General features: G+C 40.1%; 1 protein-coding gene across 1 annotated transcript in view; it reads left to right on the top strand.

Moving 5' to 3' along the window:
* The window catches only part of ANKHD1 (ankyrin repeat and KH domain containing 1), a gene marked incomplete at its 5' end in the record, with an annotated part of 121,441 nt that overhangs the window by 100,632 nt on the left and 1,490 nt on the right, over positions 1 to 19,319 (top strand). The window contains 12 exons of the mRNA XM_085307713.1: positions 298 to 393; positions 689 to 805; positions 1,923 to 2,097; positions 2,486 to 2,942; positions 3,369 to 3,446; positions 5,668 to 5,814; positions 7,224 to 7,334; positions 8,883 to 9,032; positions 9,318 to 10,933; positions 15,581 to 15,775; positions 16,883 to 17,134; positions 18,170 to 18,345. Coding sequence (XP_085163839.1) covers positions 298 to 393; positions 689 to 805; positions 1,923 to 2,097; positions 2,486 to 2,942; positions 3,369 to 3,446; positions 5,668 to 5,814; positions 7,224 to 7,334; positions 8,883 to 9,032; positions 9,318 to 10,933; positions 15,581 to 15,775; positions 16,883 to 17,134; positions 18,170 to 18,345 — 3,570 coding nt within the window. The remainder of the gene's footprint in view (positions 1 to 297; positions 394 to 688; positions 806 to 1,922; positions 2,098 to 2,485; positions 2,943 to 3,368; positions 3,447 to 5,667; positions 5,815 to 7,223; positions 7,335 to 8,882; positions 9,033 to 9,317; positions 10,934 to 15,580; positions 15,776 to 16,882; positions 17,135 to 18,169; positions 18,346 to 19,319) is intronic.

Genomic DNA, 19,319 nt, shown 5'->3' with positions numbered 1-19,319 from the left:
GTGAGCAAACAAAAACGCAAAGAGCTGACTGTGCTCTCAGGCCTGGTTTGATCCTTGTATTTTAAAATAATAAGTTACGTTTAGGAGAGCCTGCCTTTGTCGCCTGTATGTTCAACAGTAAACTCGCTGTCAGCACTGAGCAAGCTAGTCACCTCTCCTCCCCCAAAGCAATTTAGCAGAAATACTCTTGCTTGTTACTAGTTTTTACTCTAAACTAACAGATATCAAGCTTGTGTTTTAATGATGAGTGACAGCAGTTGTGTACAAAAGAGATAAGAATTTTGTTTGCTATTGCAGGGGCATGTGAAAGTAGTTCAGTTCCTCGTGAAAGAAGTAAACCAGTTTCCTTCAGACATTGAATGCATGCGGTACATAGCAACCATAACTGACAAGGTGAGTTAAGTTTGAGAAAAGACCAAGACCATTTGTATTAGGTTATACATGTGAAAACCTTAAGTATTCAAAACTAAATGTTCATGTTTAGCTTCTCAGTTTTGTATGTCTCTTTTTAACTTTTTTTTTTTTAGGTTTAGTTTAAGGTCTAGGTTTAGTTTTGAGTCTTACTGTATTGGGAGTAGTTGTATGCTTATGAATGAATACAAGGAAATCAGTTTTATATTTGTAGAGCAAGCCTCAGTCCTTAATTTCGGTTTTAGAGATATTTTAGTAAGAAAAGTTTGCATTCCAGGACCTGTTGAAAAAATGTCACCAGTGTGTGGAGACGATTGTGAAAGCTAAAGACCAGCAGGCTGCAGAAGCAAATAAGAATGCAACTATCTTGCTGAAGGAGCTAGACCTGGAAAAAGTGAGTGGAGAATTGCCGTTACAATGTAACGCTTCAAACTACATCTAAATCCGTAGACTGTATTGGCGTTTCTGTTTCTTGAGGCAGTTGTCTTCATGTAATGTCTATATTTGCTTTCTTTCCTCTCATATATAAAAAGTAACATGTATACTGAGCTTGGCAAACTAGAACTGACTTTTACCTTTAGCCATTCTGTTATCCTTTTTAGGAAAACTTAGATTTGGACTTGGTGATGGTTACCTTAGGTTATAGCTTTCTTGTATTACTCAGAGCACAGAAAGTAAGTCTGAGTAAGAGAAATCTTCAGTCTCAGTTGTTTGATACGTGGTATGTTATACATTGTGTAAGGTATGGTCTGGAAATTTTCCATGAAGTTGCACTCAGTTTTACAAAGGAAAACTTACAGGCTGACAGATGAGCTAAATGCAGTGAGAAAGTCAACTTATCCTTTACTGAGGTGCTGATAAGTATCCCAGCAAAATGCCAAAACCTCTTAAGTGTTCTTAATGAGATGGCTAAATGGAGGCTTTTATAATTCTAGATAAACAATTCATACCATAATAAAGACAGAAGTTCTGGCCTGGTTCCATATTTATTAAATTTTCCAGTCTGCTGACTTGTTAAACACCAATCAGTTGCTTTGCAAAACTACAGTAAAGCAAAGTTGTCAGTATGAGAGATAAGCCATTGCCAACAAGTGGTTAAAATGATATCTCTGTTTATTCTGGAAAATACTCTGGGAGATTTTTTGAGTGAAAATGCTAAAATTATTGCAGAAATATTGATCAAGTTACTAAATATTTTTGAGAAAGGACTGAGATAATGAGAGATCTTTGCTGCTTCCTGGTAAAATTATGTATTTATAATACCTCTATTGTTCTGGTTGTATTCTGTTGTCATTCCTTAGAAGTTCTGGAGACCAGCTGGTCCTGTTGTTCTGTAACATCTATCCAGTTTGTGCATAAGGATTCAGTATGTGACAAAGTCATCCTTGTTCATCTTGCTCTCTTCTCCTCTCCTCCCTTCCCCCGGGTTCCTGTAGACAATCTGAATTATAAGTATGACTTGGTCTTTGTTTGTGAAAATGTTTAAGTATGAATATTTTTCTCCTACATAGTCAAGAGAGGAGAGCAGAAAACAAGCTCTTGCAGCTAAAAGGGAGAAGAGAAAGGAAAAGAGAAAGAAGAAGAAAGAGGAACAAAAAAGAAAACAAGAAGAAGATGAAGAAAACAAGCCTAAAGAAACTTTAGAGCTGCAAGAAGATGATGATGAAGAAGAAAATGATGATGAAGGTAAAGAACATAGACTTTCATGAAAAGTGTAGTTGTGTTGTGCTTTTTTTAACCTTCCCTCTTTTTTTCCTGGTTTTGGAAGCTGACTTTTCTGATATTCTGACATCGTTACACAGCTTCTGTCCTGTTTTTCCCCCCCCCCTACTGTCAGAAACCTGGATGGGCAGTTGTCAATGTTCCTGTTAAAGTTGGTTTGTTCACTTTTCTTCCCCCTGTTCCCAAAGCAAAATTCTTGTTCTTGGATAATTTATGGTTGAATCTGGTGGTAATAGTCTGACAGCTGAACAAGGAGTGTAACTTGCACTATAGTGTCTTCAGTCAGGAACACTGACTTTTTTTTTTAATATATTTTGTGATTCTGACTTGATATCAACTGTTTTTCTTTCAGTGGAACAAGAAGTTCCTATAGAGCCTCCTAGTGCAACCACTACAACTACAATTGGAATCTCTGCAACATCGACTACTTTCACAAATGCCTTTGGGAAGAAGAGAGCTAATGTGGTGACTACACCCAGCACAAATAGAAAAAATAAGAAAAATAAAACAAAAGAGACTCCTCAGAACATGCAGATAATTTTGCCAGATCAGCATATATCTCTAGCACAGCAAAAAGCAGATAAAAATAAAATAAATGGAGAGCCAAGAGGTGGTGGTGCAGGTGGGAACAGTGATTCAGATAACTTGGATAGTACAGATTGCAATAGTGAAAGTAGCAGTGGAGGTAAAAGCCAAGAGTTGAACTTCACCATGGATATGAATTCCTCTGGTGAGAGGCGCTATGCCTCATTGCTTATCCCTGCTCAGGAAGAAAAAACAAGCACATCAATTTCAAAAACCCCGACAAGGTGAGACTTCAGTGTTGTTTCCCTGTTTCACAGCATTTGTTTATGCCAGTGTAAATTTTTTTGAGCTTAAGCTTTACACGACCTGGTATATTCACAAAATGTTGAGAGATTGAGAATTTATTTGAATAGCAGTTAAGTAATACTATTAATTTTATTGAATGCACCTGTTTAAAAAGCTAAAGAAATGATTTTGGCATTGCTTGCCATTTTTATACGATTTTATCAAAACATCCAGCTTTCTGTTACTGCACTGCTTAACTACCTATATCTGTTTGTTAAGTATATTAGAATAGGTTTTAAAGTGAATGTGATGGGAATTTATAAAGTAAATATCAGCTTCGTTTATTGCCTATTTACAGAAGTAGTTTGGTTACCTTATGATTGTTTTATCATAATTCATTTGAGTATCAATCCCTTTGTTTTAAGGAGGGAGGAGATTGATGACTCTGAGCATTTCGCCTGTCAGGTTGATGGCCAGTTTGATTTAACCTTGTCCAGCCAGAGGTGAGAATCAAAAGAACTCAATGATTGTACTGTGGCCATATGAAATAAGTTGGAAGATCATTCAATTGCTAGTGAAGGAGCTAATACCCGCTCTAACACTGGTTTCCGAATAGGATTGTTGGTCTGAACCAGAAAACTTAGATTCTCTCTAAACCTGTAATCCTTGCTAACAGCTCCCACTCTGCTAATTTGTACATATAGGTAGTATTAATCTGAATCACTCCCTACCCCCTCTGTCCATCCGTGTCGTCTCCCCCCATCGTCGTGTCGTCCTCCCCGCCACTCCCCCCACCCCACCCCCCCCTCCGAAAAAAGAAAAAGAAATTTAAGGTTTGGGAGTGGGAGTACGTTGATTTGCAGAATACCTGGCTAAGAATGTAAATATGGGATCAAAAGGGGCAGCAAGAGAGGACTCTCACAATAGCCAGAATTACTGCAACATCTGGGTAGGAGTGGGGAGAGCTGCATCCTGAGCTTTTCTAGTGCCTCTCCCTGCCATACCTACCCCAGCCTGGATTAAAATTAGATGCTGAATGAGTAGATTTGTCCGCCCTTGGGGTTGTTCTGGATTACATTTAAGAATGTTAGAAATCAGGTTCTATCCATGTTTTATGACCTTTGGTTGTTTCTGCCTGGGTGTTTTCCAAGGTCTCCTAGAAAAGCCTCTGGAATTCTGCAGCTCTAGCAGGGTTAACTAACTGCGTGCTTGTGTCTCCTTATATTGAAGGAAGGAGCACATGTTTCCGTTAGATAGGCATACACCTAAGAAATAAGACTATAAATACCAAAATGGGACTAACGTATCTTACTAATTTCTGCAAATGCTCTTTGGCTCTTGCTCTGGGCAGACTTTTTCTGAAAACAGTTTATAAACTTGCTCTTCCTGAATTCCTTTTTCCTTTGGACATTGACATGCCAGTGAAAAGATTATTGCAATTGAAGTGAAAACTCAGACTTCATAATGGTGCTTTTCTAAAAGCTTACCTAGACATTTTCAGGCAAAGCAAAGAAAGAAAAGCTTTTTAAGCTTTTCAGTTTTTACACTGCAATTGATATTCTGCAATGAATTTCATTGTTTTCTTTCATATGCATTTTCTTGTTCCATTTGCCTCAACCTTATATTTATCTGAGGGCAGCTAAAAGATCTGTAAGGAACTTCTAAGTGACCTGGACAGGTGTTTTATCACAGGGTTAAAACTTACTAAGATGAAGAGACAAAAATGCTGCCATTGTGAAAAGTGTATCGTCAAAACATTGCTTTTCACGTTGTCAGTACTTTGGGTTATTTAAATACACCTAGATGTCTGGTTTGCACAAAGTGCAGCATAAACAAATGGACTGCAAGGAGACAATAAACATAAAATGTTTTAAAGGAGGAGGAATAAAATGGATGAATAGCGTATGTAGTAAAGAGGAGTGATGCTCAGGATGATAATATTTACCTGAAGCATGAGGTTCTTAGTTAAATTTTCCTACTATACTATAGATTTGCTGAGCCAAGTGACTTAATCTTCTAACGATTTTTAAACCTTTAAATGTTACTGCTACTGTTTCAGTGCTGCGGATGAAACTGAGCCCCTTGAACTGTGCTGCTTTTTTGTCCACATAGATCAGTTAGCCTAATAAGAGAATACCTTCCCTCTCTCTCTCTCTCTCATACTTTGCATTGTTTCTGTCACTAGACTATTGCTTCAGCTGTGTTAGAGCAAATAGTGATGTTGAGCATCTGCTTCCAAATTGAGTTAATTGGTAGATAAATACTTTAAAATCTCTGTCTCTCAGTTCCCCACTTTAAAATGAGAGAAGTGCTTCCATTTCCTATTTTTCAAGGTTAGAATAAGAGCAGAAAAATTGAAACACTTTAAATATCTAGTAAGGAAGACATTACCAAGGTACATTTTCTTAAAGTTATTCAAACTGGAGAATGTATTATAGATGCATAAGCAGGGTGTAACTGAGTGGTTATTTACCATTTATTATAAACTATTTTAACCTGATGTCCTTAGTGCTTCATTTCATCAATGGTTTAGCTCTGTGCTTTTTGGAAGAAGGATACAGGCTGTGGATTAAATGGTAAGAAAATACCTGTTAAGTCACTCAACAGTTGTTCCATTTGAAAAATAAGAACGAAAGCAGCTAGTGCTAGCAGTTGCAGAGTATGTACACTGTAATACTGTCAGCTGAATTCTGTCATTTGTAATCCATACATTTCTGTTCCCAGACTTGAAGGTGAAGGTAATTCAAATTCTTTGTCAACTACATATAAACCTGTTTCCTTGCCTCTGACTTCTCCAAATGTAAAGCTGAATCTGACTAGTCCAAAAAGAGGCCAGAAAAGAGAAGAAGGCTGGAAAGAAGTGGTTAGAAGGTAAAGTCTAATTCTGTGTTTTAGAAACTGTATGAACTATTTTTAGCTTATAAGCTGTGCTCAAACGTAGAATATCCAGCAAGGTTATTTGATTATTTAATTATATTTATTAAAACCCTTACCCTTATGCCTGAAGTGCTGTGGAAACAAATTACAGTCCTAATTTGTCGTAACTCTATATTAACTTAAGATCCATCTGACATAAACGTTTTATTTGGTGCTAGGTTTTTCTTTTTACCTTTGACTTCAGGTGTTAGTAAAGTAGAGGACCAGTGGATGACTGTTGCAAGATAAACCTCATTGTGATTTGCTGACCTTGATTGCTGATTCTATTGAAAATTTTGTGACCTTAAAGTGATTGTTAGGGGTCCAATTAGACTTTAAGGTTATTCACAAAGCATGCTTTTCTTTTCCAAATATACTGATTTTTTTATTATATGGCTGTTAACTAGTCTGTCTTTTTTGAAACCTTTATTATGCTTACTACTTGTTACTAAAAATGGTCATCCAGCTTTCCTTTTTTTTGTCTCCATATCAAAAAGGAATGCAGCATGAACAAACAAATGTTAGATTCTTTGGGTGCACTTACCCTGCCCCACTGCTTTTTTGCTGCAATGGTAGTGACCAGAAATACCTGTTTTAGAGAGTTTTAGGCTGTGTGCAACGAAAGTAATTTTACAGAGGACTAAATGTATCCAAATTATTGGAAGCCACAAACTGTCCATTTTTAACAAAAGAGGTGAAAAAAAGCAGTTTAGTCTGAAAATTTAAGCCTTTGAACCCTTAGAGTTGGTTCAATGTTCTGCTGTCGGTTGCATTCACCAAGGAGTTGTGATGAGTCTTGCTAAATATATGGTTGCAGACTGCCCACTGCTTGGTGAGTCATGAAGGCATGAAACCATTAAGCAGGTAGCTGACTTTTCCAGGGCTGCACACAGACCCTGCCACTGACCCTGGAGCTGCTGCATTTCTCCTCCTGGGTCTCTTGAGTCTCATAGTAGCTTTGTTGGGTATTGTCTGCTGTTCTTCTGGAGACGCTAGGGTACTAGAAACGGCATCAAAACCTGGACTTTCCCAATCCTGGAGGAATTAGGTCTTGTATCATGAAAAATGTGTTCATAAAGTGTTCTGTACTGGTGGTTTTTTTTTGTTTTTGTTTTTGTTTTTTTTTTTTTTTTAATGTCCTGACCATTTGGCAAAGCATGTGTCGAACCAAAGAGCTTTTTTGGTGACTTCAGGTGTATTTGCAAAATGGTCGTGACCTGCATGCTTTCATCTCCTAAAGTCTCTCCTGGTCTGAATGATCAGATTCATTCTTCTTCTCCCCTCTCCCTGTGAGTATCCCACTGGCTACAAGGGATGTCTATCAAAGAAGTAACCAATGAAAACATCCCTTCTACCCTTGACAGGCAAGTAGGCAGAGTTTTGAAAGACCCTCCCCCTAGCAACACTCTGCAGCCAACACCAATTGAGCAGTTTCAGCTGCAGAGAGGAGGGCGCTGCTGTTCAGGAGCAAAAAGGTACTGTTTTGGGCACTTTTCCAGGTAAAAAACATTGAACTTGGTGGGTTGGGAGGGAAAAACTGCTGGGTGATGGGTGGGCAGGGGCCCTTGGCACTGTGGTGAGCTATTCTGGAGAAGGAGCATCTCCAGGGGTGGTGGTATGGGGTTCCTAGTGGAATGAGGTGGAAGACAACCAAAGTACACTCAGAAGCCCTATGAGTAATTTGGAAATGTCTTGCAAGTTAAGTGAGGATGGGAGCCCTGATTTGGTGAGGGAGTGGTTGGGATATCTAGTTTGAGAGAAGAGCCCTTGGGATGGAGGAAGGGAGAAGGTCCAAAGCATGAAACAGTGTTGGAATGAGATCTTTGTGCATGTTCTGAGGGCCTGGTTTCTGGGGATGGGGTGGCTTGTAGTGTGCCTCTCCTGATGGGAAAGAGGAGAGAAAAAAGACCTTGGAAAGACAAGATGATACCTTAGAATGTCTTCACATACTAGATATGTTTAAAATAAAATGTTCCCTTTAAATTTCATTAACCAAGAAACAATTTCCTGTTGGTCAAGTTATTTAAGCTTCAAAGACTGAATAGCTAGGTGAAGCTGGCAGCCTTTTCGGGGAGGGGGGGGGTGTTCTGAGGTGCTTGAACTGTGATCACAGTGGTTACTGAAGCCCCTTTGAATCCCCTCTAATTATGCAGGTTTGAATTGCCACACATCACTAGCAAGCTTGAAAGCATGTATGGGCTTGAGAGGTCCAGCCTTTAAAGTCTGGGGACAGTGGTGGCCCAGAGAAACCTTGGCCTGGGGTCTGGATGCAAGCATAGTTCGTGTTCAAAGACTTCCCAGTACTGTATGCCTGCACTGACCCACCAATACCATGTGAAAATAAAAAAATCCCAAACTGACTTATTTTACTGAACACATGGGTTACAGTGTTGTGGCCAGAAAGTGATCCTGCTTCTGAAAATCTGTGCTGCCTTCATAGTGGCTTCCAGCATCTGGTTAAATTACAGAACTGCACAATTTAAGTATGACAGCCACTGTTGTGTATTGCCACCTGTAAACTTTAAGATCAAGTGTAGTTTCTCACTTGATCTGAGAGAGGTCAAAACTAAGAGACCTGTGCGTGCAAGTGGTATTACAGAGCTGATCACTGGAAAAATGTTGGAAAACCACGTTGTTCTTACTGTAACCAGTCGAAATAGATAAGCCGTGGGCTTTTACATTTGAAGCAGTGCTATTTTTGTAAATTTGGGTCAGTAAACTAAGGATTTGTCTCACTTTGAAGGTACACAAGATAGAAGCCAAAAGTGTTTCTGAAGGAGTGTGTGAGGCACGTACCTCTATGATACAACAGTGGTAGAATAAATGCTCTGAAGAATCCTTGGATGATGAGTAATTTGAGTGGGGGAGTTTTAGAGAGGCTCCAAAGGGTGAAAAACTGTCAACAGAAAACCACTTGCTGCCCTGAAACTTAATATGGTTCAGCTGCTTGTCAGTCAACAAGGAATATTTTTTATGGCTTTAAAGTTTAAACAAGCTTCACAGATCTGATTTTTGTGCTATAGGTCAAAGAAATTATCTGTCCCAGCTTCTGTCGTGTCTAGAATAATGGGAAGAGGTGGGTGCAACATCACAGCAATCCAGGATGTCACTGGTGCTCATATTGAYGTAGATAAACAAAAAGATAAGAATGGAGAGAGAATGATCACAATAAGGTATAGTATCTTGAAAATACCTCTGAGTTAGTTCAAAGTGTAAGTTAAGTTCATTTATCTTTTAAGACAAGAATATGTTTAGCTTATTCGTTCTAGAATATAGCATTTATTATTGCTGCCAAGATGTGCCTCAGATCTGCTTATTCAAAGATAATCCTTAAGATAAGAAAAAGTAAAGACCTGAGTAAACATGCAATATACTCATATATCAAGTTATAAAATGAGGCTGCAGAATGTTGCACAAAGTTTCTTATATAACTGATAAATATGTTGTATTTAATCCAGGGGTGGCACAGAGTCAACGCGATATGCAGTGCAACTCATCAATGCCCTTATTCAAGATCCTGCCAAGGAACTGGAAGACTTGATTCCTAAAACTCATATAAGAACACCTGCTTCAAGTACCAAATCAATCCATGCAAACTTTTCATCTGGAGTCAGTACTGCAACTGCCTCAAACAAAAATTCCTTTCCTCTTGGAGCACCACCCCTGGTCACATCACAGTCGTCAACACTATCTACTTTCCAGCCTACTAACAAATTAAACAAGAATGTTCCAGCAAATGTGCGCTCATCTTTTCCAGTGTCTCTTCCTCTAGCTTATTCTCATCCTCATTTTGCCTTGCTGGCTGCCCAAACTATGCAACAGATTCGGCATCCGCGCTTACCTATGGCCCAGTTTGGAGGGACTTTTTCACCTTCACCGAACACTTGGGGACCATTCCCAGTGAGACCAGTTAACCCTGGCAGCACAAACAGCTCTCCAAAGCATAATAGTTCAAGTCGCGTAGGTAATCAGAATGGGAATATTTTGCAGACAGAGTCTCCTGGATTAGCTACTTCTAGTTGTCCTATTACTGTCTCTTCTGTAGTTGCTTCCACCCAACCGCTGTGCGTAACAAGTAATCGGACTCCTTCCTCAGTCAGAAAGCAGTTGTTTGCCTGCGTTCCTAAGACGAGTACTGCAGCAACAGCAATCTCAACTGTGACAAGCACCTGTAGCACCCTGCCTTCTGCTTCCTCTGCACCCCCAAACAAYGGGCAAGTTCCCACAGCCTTTCTGCCCTCTAGTGCTCCACAAACGCAGCATTCTGCACTTAAAACGGACTCTTTCTCAGTTGTATCAGCACCCAAAGAGAAGGTGTCTGCACCAGACCAGCCTGTTGGAAATGTGTGCGCCCCATCTTCGGTTGCAAGTAGTTGCAATATGTCAACTAGTAGCAGTTCAGGAGTCGCAGAAACTCGCCCATCTAGCAGCCCCACGCCGCTAAATAATGTCCAAGATGAAATACTGCCAACCAGTGTGTCAGAGATCAATCCTTCTATGTCGATGCCTTTTTCATCCAGCTCGGAACCCACTCCTTTAAGCTTAGCGTCACCCAGGTCAGTTGTTGCAGATAATCAGGACAACAGTAACTTACCTCAAGTAGCTGTACCAGCACCTCGAGTTACTCACAGGATGCAGTCCAGAGGTTCGTTCTATTCAGTGGTACCAAATGCAAACCTGCATCAAGATCCTCAGTCTATTTTTGTTACGAATCAAGTTCCTTTAACACCTTCTCAAGGTCCACCTGCTGCAGTGCAGCTTTCGTCAGCCATGAACGTTATGAACGGTTCTCAGATGCACATTAATCCAGCAAACAAATCATTGCCTCCTACCTTTGGGCCAGCAACACTCTTCAATCACTTTAGCAGTCTTTTTGATAGCAACCAGGTGCCAGCTAACCAAGGCTGGGGAGACTGTCCACTCTCCACTCGAGCAGCAGCTGACCCATCTTTCACTGTTCAGTCTACCTTTCTGAATAACTCTGTGCTAGGACACGTGGAAAACGTGCATCCTGATAACTCCAAGGCTCCTGGTTTCAGGCCACCTTCCCAACGGGTTTCTACTAGTCCTGTAGGTAAGTCACTAATATTATGTGCTGGGCAGAATTCTGTCTTCATCCATTACACTTTGATCACTTAGAGTTGCTTGAGAAATAATTTCATACTTATAGGATGCTTGCGTAGTGATGTTGGCCTGTCTTAACCCAAATGCTCTTTAAAATGATTTTTTTTTTCCTCTTCAGCTCTCCTAGGATGTTAAATATTGGGAATATTGCAGAAGTGGCACTGAGCACTGTTAGTCTCCTTTAAGAGGAAGGAATGTTTCTGCCTCTTTGTAAGGTTCAGAGTTGCACTGATTTTTTAGCTTTTGTGAGGTTTGCATGGAACATAATGATAAACCCAAAGCAGCAGGGACAGCACTGTTGATGAGCCTCAGCTCCAGGAGTGAGTGCTTGCACTGGCTTGCAGCCCTGCTRTATAGGACACCAACCTCACTCTGAGGGTGTAAGCTCTCTGTATTTTTTGTCTCTTGATGTGACTCTGATCCAGTAGGCTAAAGGATGCTTTCAGTTTGTGCTGTAATTCTAGTAAACTGACAGTGTGTTTTGGGAAGTTGGTGTATGGTGTTCTATTAGGAAGTTACTGTCCTTCAGCTATTAAGATACAGTAGTTTGAATTGACTTGCTTTTAATTGAAATGGATTAGGAACACTCACAGCAAGTTCCCTGCCCTGTTGTGCTCTTCCTTAAGGACTGCTATCTTCTTGGTGCTCAGACTATGTTACAGGTAGCTGCACCCATTTGGCTGGAAGGGACTCTCAAGAGATGTAGTATGATCCACTCTTTCCTTCTTACCTCAATAAATTTACAGTGCCTTAAAGTTGGGTAGCTGAAGAGCCTTGCTCTGAAGTTGTATTCCTCCCACTATGTGATAGATCTTTAAGCTAATACTTCAGGGCTTGAATACTGCATTTGGATACTTCAGTAGCTAGACTTTCAGATGTTCTGCATTCGCACTCAATGGATTTGAAAATGTTCGGGACTTCTGAAAACCAGGCCACTTCTGTCAGACTAGCTTTAACCACAGTGTTAAAGTGTTTGCTATGACTGTAACTCTCTTAATAGTAGTTTAATGTGGACTGCATGACTGCATTGCAAAGCACATGAACCCCTGTAGAATGTATGCTATCTCCATTCCCAGTGCAGTAAGTAGAACCAGTTGTAATTAAGGCTGTGAAAGGTAAAGGAACTGGACCTGACTTCAGAAACCCTTAATGTGATCTCACCTTTTCCTCTGCAGTGCTCTCAGTTGGAAGCTGGTTGCTACTGGTATATCCTCTCCTTAGGAAGTTTTGTAACAAATAAACTCTGCTGAAATCCTGATTATCAGATTCTGCATATACAAGGGCAGCTGACTGGGACATCCCATAGCAGCAAAAGATTTTGCTGTTCACTTAGGCTGAGGTCATCAATTTTTCATCAGGAAAAATGACTTTGTCCCTTGTATATGCTTAAATAATTTATATATTTAAGAGATAATTGAGAATCTGTTTTTGCCCTGAGTTAAGAGAATGGTAAATGGATATCCCTGGACAAATTGCATGGCTGACTTTGAGGAGAAAAGCATGAAGAAGTTTGTGTCTGAAGTGCAAAAATATTTGGACAGAACACAATTTTCCAAGCTGGAATTTGGTTGGGATATTGAAAAATGAAGAATAACTGAAAATAGGTGGATGTGCCCCTGAAATTCAAACTTTCAGCAGATGACTGCTTTGTCAAGTCATCAGTTTATTCATTTAATCTGTTCTTYTGTTTGCTACTACTTTTAATCATCRATATGGCAGAATCTAAATTTTGCCCCTCTCTCAAAAGGAAGAAGGGCTTTAGGGGAAACAAAAGAAGGGGGCACTGGAAAGGCATGGTGGTGAGGAAAGGAACGGCAATAATAGGCTGAGGACCCCTGCAATGTTTTGACCTTAGAGCATAAGCATGGTCCTGCACTCTGTTCACTCATTTCATTCACCGGCACCTTTTCAGATAGACAAGCCTTTCCATTAGGCTCAGCCTCTGAGATAGGGTGAACTGGTGATTGTACTGAGCGTTTTCCATAGGTTCCAGTGGCAGGTTTTGTGAAGGGTTCAAGGAGAGAAAAGTCCAGTCATTATTGGCTTATGCTTTGAGGTACAGGAGTGCTAGACGTGGAGCAATATGATGGGCTTTGCTTAGTGAGTCAGTACACTTTGAAATGATGAGAAGGAATAGTAATAGTCATCAAATAGATGCCAGTCCTGTAGTCTTTAGCCCTGACTGTGTACTTTATCAAGCAGAGATTTGTCTAGTGTGCCTGAATTTCAACCTGAATTTTCTAATTCACCAATTCCTCTGAGCCACAGATAACTGTCCCTATGGCCTTACTGGCTGTAGATCTGTTCTGGAAACTGCTTTTTATACCCTATTTATGTCTTTGGTTCTCTAGTCCTAACAGCTTGCAGAGCGAGGGCAGACTTAGCCTGATCATTTGGGGCGGTGGCAGAGAAGACCGAAAAAGTCCATTCATTACTTCCTCTACGTTTCAGGAAAGTGTCTGAGACCCTGCTCATGTAGCACTGGGAGGTCTTACAAACTTAAAATACGCCAACTTAAAAAGCAGCACGTTGCTTCCCAAGCTGTACAAAATGGCTGGACTTCCTGTTTTACATGGAGCAACCAAGTGTTGTGCTTTCTCTAAAGGTGGAGTTAGCCCTTGAATTTAACTAATCTCTGCAAAAGTGTCTGGGAGCTTTGATAAACTGAATTTGGAGCAGTGTTTGTGGGGGATTGATATACCAATCACTAAAGCTCATTTATGCTTTCAGAGCRTAATGAAGAGTTTGAGTTCATGGCCAGGGTAACTACAAAGTATAGAATTGCAAGATTCTTTTAGTATTGTAAAATCTGATTTTATTGGTAAACATATAATTAGGAAGCTGGCTATTGAAATCAGCATTCCTTTAGTCTTTGCTCACAGAAGCCATTCTTAATACTAAGTAAAGCTTTTTATCATTCACTTTTATGAAAGGCAAAATAATAGCAGAAAGCATTCTTTATGAATTGAAAAATTATGACTCTGGTGAATTCCTTTATCTTTGACTATTCCTTTCTTCTGCTACCTGCAGAAAATACACAACAGGGGCAAAAGTTTTAACTGYGCAGCCATTGCCCTTTTGAAAGCTGTGTCCCCCTCCTCCTAAGCGTTCAAAAGGCACTGTTGGGCATCTGAGTAAGTGCTATGCCTTCATAAGTTTCCACTTTAAGAAACTAGTAGTCCTCATAGCCAGCAACTGCATCAGATCTAGTGAATTACTTCTGTTAATATGAGCAGGTCACCCCTCTAGGTTTCTTGGCAGGAGAACTTGCTGTTACATTGCTTTGCTTTGCTTTTCTTCAATGCTCGCTAGTAGGGGAAGGATTTTTTTGGAGAAGTCTATGTAGGAACTTCCATCAGAAGAGGTTAGTCTTCAGCATGTGACTACTTCTATGCTGTGCTGGCCCTAGCATGCTGTACGACACTGAGGCTAGCAGCTCTCAGGTATGTGAAACTCTTCAGTCCTAGAAGCTGTGGAATAGCTGTGAAAGTTGGTCTGGACTGATCAGTGCTTCCAGCAGAGGTGAAAAATGAGGAGCTGGAGAACCTGAGCAGCAGCAGATGGAGTGCAGTCCCTGAGCTGCTTGCAGTGGAAATGCAGCTGTTGGATCTGATGCTTTTGCAAGCAAGGGATGCTTGACTGATTTATTTCTTGATTTTGATATTGGGGAAATACATGGTTTTTAGTAACATCTCCATAAGAACAGGGGAGCACCTCTAGCTTACAACCTCAGCTATTGTCTTTCACCACTGCTATTTTCAGACTTCTGAGGGTGTAAGTAGGTACTTACTTTCAGCCCTACTATGCAGCAATATGACTGGTCCTGGTTGTGGTCATCCTGAAATGTTTTAATGATTTTGAAAGTAGTCTTGTTTAATAGGCCCTTGAAACTAAACCCAAAAGTCAGGTAAACATACAGCCATGCCTGTTTCTACTGTTAGGTAATAAAGTGTGATAAAAGCTTTTAAGACATTTTGCAGAAGTATTTAAAAGCTTTGACTTAGTCAAAAACTAACTCCTCTTGCTAATCATTTTTGTGGGTCTTGGACCTTTCTTTCCATCTTTGCCTTTCTCACACATCTCTGTAGAAAGCAGCCCTCTCATCTGTTGTGCTGGATATTGTCAGCCCTGTTTTCTTGGATACAGTATGCTCTGACCAATTCATGTTTAAACATAACTGTAAGATGGCAAAAACTGTAGTGCGGTGAATTACTTCCTTGGTGTTTAATTCCATAATAACCTCCACGAAGCCCTGTATTTCTGTTTGCTTGACTTCTGTTTGGTCTTTTTGTATGGCAGCTTTCTTGCCACTCTCCCAGTTTTCCTCCTTTCGCCCACTGTGCCAGGATTGATTCCTTTCGGTGGCCAAGGGATGACTGGTTTTGTTAAAACTTTAAGCGAAATCGGAGAACATACAGAAAAGCCTTCTGTTGGTTATTGTCGAAGGTAGAGCTGTGCACCTGTAAAACAAACCTACAATGTGCAGATACCTCTGAAGGTGATAAAATGCTTTAATTGTTTGAAGCACTAGAGAGATCTAGTGCTTTGAAACAGGTTCCCAAAGAGAGATATTTAATCAAATTTATGTTTATTTCAGGCTTACCCTCTCTAGATCCATCCAACAACTCTACAACTTCTTCTTCAGGTCCTTTGACAGGCTTTTCAGCAAACATACAAGGAGCACGGGTTTACCTTCAAGGGCCAGCGCCTGTTGGGACTCCCAGCTTTAACAGACAGCATTTTTCACCACATCCTTGGACAAGCGCCACAAATTCATGTAGGAACTTCATGGGTCTGTCTTAGTTATCTATAAATTCTTAGTTATTGTCTGTAGTAGTTTTATAACTTGAGAGGAATTACCCAGTGATGCGCAGAATTTTTTTTCCCAGTTGGTTTTAGCATCTGTGAGGATGACATGCAAGTCCCAAAGCTTTACTATTTTCTTTTTTTCATGTAAAATGCCGCTAGTTCTGGTAGCATTACTAAAGGCATATTTGGGGAAAAAAATAAGTCATTGTAGGCTGTAAGAGGAGGGGTCATGAAGTTGTGGGGAAGCACTAGGTGATTGTACCAAGCTAAAATAATCTTCTCCTCTAAATTGTATGACAGTAGATGAAAATGGCGTGTTTTCCATGGGTTGAAGCTATACTTGACTGTTTTTTTATTGGAAATCTGAAATTATTTGATGTTACCTAAAATGTTCCAAAATTTTAATGCATCAACAAGGTAATGCTCGAGTTTTCCTCTTAATGGAAAGAACATGGAAATAGTTTTACAGAAAATACGGAGTTTTGATTCAGGATTGTAAGTGGAGAGACTTTGTGTCATTAATGCAACTTCTTTGCCACTGAGCTTAAGAACCAAAACATTTAAATGGGTGCCTAAAAGATTATTTTTTATTATTATTATTATTAATTTTTTTTTCTCCAAGGAGATTCAGTGACAGTTTTGAAGCTGGTAGAACTTGAGCACCTATGTTACACATGTGGCTTCGGGAAGCTGTCTTTAGTTTCTCTTCTGCTGGGAGAGGTGKATACCAAAAATAGGCTGCTTTGATATCTACGGTATTCTGGCTAATGCTTCACATCTTACTGATACTCTTCCATGTTTCTTCTTCTTTCTTGTAATTATTTTAGGTTTAACGTAATGTCAGGAGAGTATCACAGGATTCTGATGTCTGAAAGCATTTGTGTTACAGTGCTGATTATTTAAAGTTAATGGAAATTCCGTGAAAGACTGAAGAATATTCAGTACAATGAATGTTCTGCCAAAGAAAGCCTAGAAAAACTTTTTATAATTTCCCATAGAATAATGTTGGGGAAAGAGAAGGGGTAGCATTTACATTGGCTAGCTGTGTGCTTTGTGTGTAATTAAACAAGAGAAATATTCTTTTCACCAGGTGAATCTCCTATTCCATCAGTTTCCTCAGGATCATCTTCACCCCTTTCAGCTGCTTCTGCACCTTCTAACTTGGGCCAGCCAAAAACGGGTAACACAAATCAGGATCGAAAGGTACCCCCTCCCATCGGGACAGAGAGACTTGCCAGAATTCGACAGGGAGGATCTGTCACTCCAACTCCCTTAGGAACCAACTTCACAGCTCCCGTTGGTCATAGTGGTATCTGGTCTTTTGGAGTTAACAGTGTGTCTGGTAAGTCTGTATTCTACAGTCTGGGTTAGCATAAAGACATTATCAGAGCTTTGTGGAAACACTGTATTTGAAAAGAAAGTTGGAGAGGGAAAGGGGGAGGAGGAATGAAATTCCAGGCTCTCAAGTAAGCACTAAGGCTTCATCATGACAAGCAAAGATAAAAGCAGAATGTTCCTTGTGCATCAAGAAATAGAAATCTGTAATCAACTTGCACATTTACCCTAGAAGGAAAAACAATTGTCCAAGTAATGAAACTTTGTGTCAGTGAAGGCACTGTTTTTCTTTTTCCTAGTGTAGATGGTTCTCACCCAGCCTAGGTTATCTGCCAGAGTGTGCTTGCAAACCTTGATAACACTTCACATATTTCATATTAAGTCTTCTGAATGATAGGAAATTTTAAAGTAAGCAAATATTGTCCCTTAAGGGAATCCTTCTCCAAGTCTGATGTGTGGTGTAGAAGGAACAGCTGTGTCCCTCCAAGTTTGTAGCTTGTTTACCCATTAACATTTAAAAATGTTAGTTCTAAGCCCAGTTAATATCCAGAAATACATAGTTGTGGATATTGGTTTTTTTTACTGGTCTCCTCATGACTTTAATATGGGGTAAGTTCCATTTCAGGCAGCCCCCACCCTGTTTAAAAAGACGTTGAAACAGCTGAAGTTTCCTTCATTACAGTTACATTCAGTTTCCTGGTAGTTTTGAGTTCTTATGGAAAGTGAGAGGAGTTACAGCCTTTGAGTTGTAAATTGTTTCCATTTGTTATTTTACAGGACCATTAAAACTTCTTTATTTGTTAYGTTTTTTCAGTGAAATCCTTCATGTGTTCTTGTGCACTAAGGCACTTTAGTGTCTCTGCATTGCTGTGTTTTTCAAGTGAAGCTTGCACATGCTCAGATATGATGCTTTGGGGGTTTATTGAAGCTTAGCTCTGCTGTGGATGCCTGAGATTTGAAGTTGCTATTAGTCTCCATAATCTCCACAGTTGCCTGGAGGATTAATAATTGTAATCGGCCAATTTCAATCTCTCCTTTCCAGAAGGCTTGTCAGGTTGGTCTCAGCCTGTAATGGGAAATCATCCAATGCAACAGCAATTGTCGGACCCGGGCACGTTTTCTCAGCATCAGCCAATGGAGCGAGATGATTCTGGAATAGTGGCTCCCTCAAACATTTTCCACCAACCTATGCCAAATAGTTTTGTGGATTTTTCTAAAGTAAGTTACAGGGGGGTCAATTTTGGGCTATAAAAGAACCAAGATTTTTGTTATGGAACCATGATTTGGGCACTGTAAGCCTCAAAAGAACTGGGTTCATGACAACTTCCTTTTTTCTGAAGCAAACTGAGATCAATTTGGCAAGTCATTAGTTAATTCAGATGTTTCACGGTGCTAGTAGGTGTGAAATGCCTGTGGGATTGGTGTTTGAGGGGCAGATTTACCTCATGTGCTAATAGGACTCTATCCCATATTGCCTCTTCTAGTCTTGAATCTCCTTTCATCCTGGTACTCCTTTGCTGACTGGAAGTGGTGTCCAAACCTAGAGGCCTGTTTAAACAAAACTGGAAGTTAGAGGTGGCAAATATTTTCTTGCCTAGTCACTGATATCCCCATCATTCTCCAGTGTTTCCTTTTGCAGAGGCTCAGTCATGTGGAAATACTGGTACCACAAGGCTTGTTCTGTTCCTGAGGCTGGTTGAACATTCAATGCTTTCAGTGCAGATCCTGCCTGTTAATACCTCATGCTTTCCTTAAGGAAGGAGCAGGATGAGAGAACGGCATGTAATTCTGTGCATTGTGTGTTAATATTGTAGCTTGAGGCAAAGCAATACAGCCAAGCTATAACTGKCTCAGCCTCCACAGAAGGAAGGTCCAGGACTATGTGCTCAACAGCAGATCTTCTCACAGCATGTTTCAGAAGTGGCTGTAGTGTGTGTTTCTGGGATCTTCTGAATTACAGATTGATAATTGAATGCAGGAGAGATCTCAACCATAGAAAGCTGCTCTGTGACTTGCTCTTTCTGAACTGGAAGAATATTTTAGATGTCCCTTAAGTAATTTATAGAAAATCTTCAGCTCAATCTTATGGGCTCAAACTGCATAAAGACTTTGCAGTGCAGCGGCCTGGCTGCAGCTCGGCGCAGTACAGTTGTATTTCAGATTCTGCCTAGCTGAGCAGTGATGCCCCTTTT

This window comes from Rhea americana, unplaced genomic scaffold (assembly GCF_003343005.1).
Source record: "Rhea americana isolate MKP2758 unplaced genomic scaffold, rheAme1 scaffold_262, whole genome shotgun sequence".
Taxonomy (NCBI): Eukaryota; Metazoa; Chordata; class Aves; order Rheiformes; family Rheidae; genus Rhea; species Rhea americana.
Note: the sequence above shows the minus strand (reverse complement) of the source record. Positions and strands in the feature narration are given on the sequence as shown.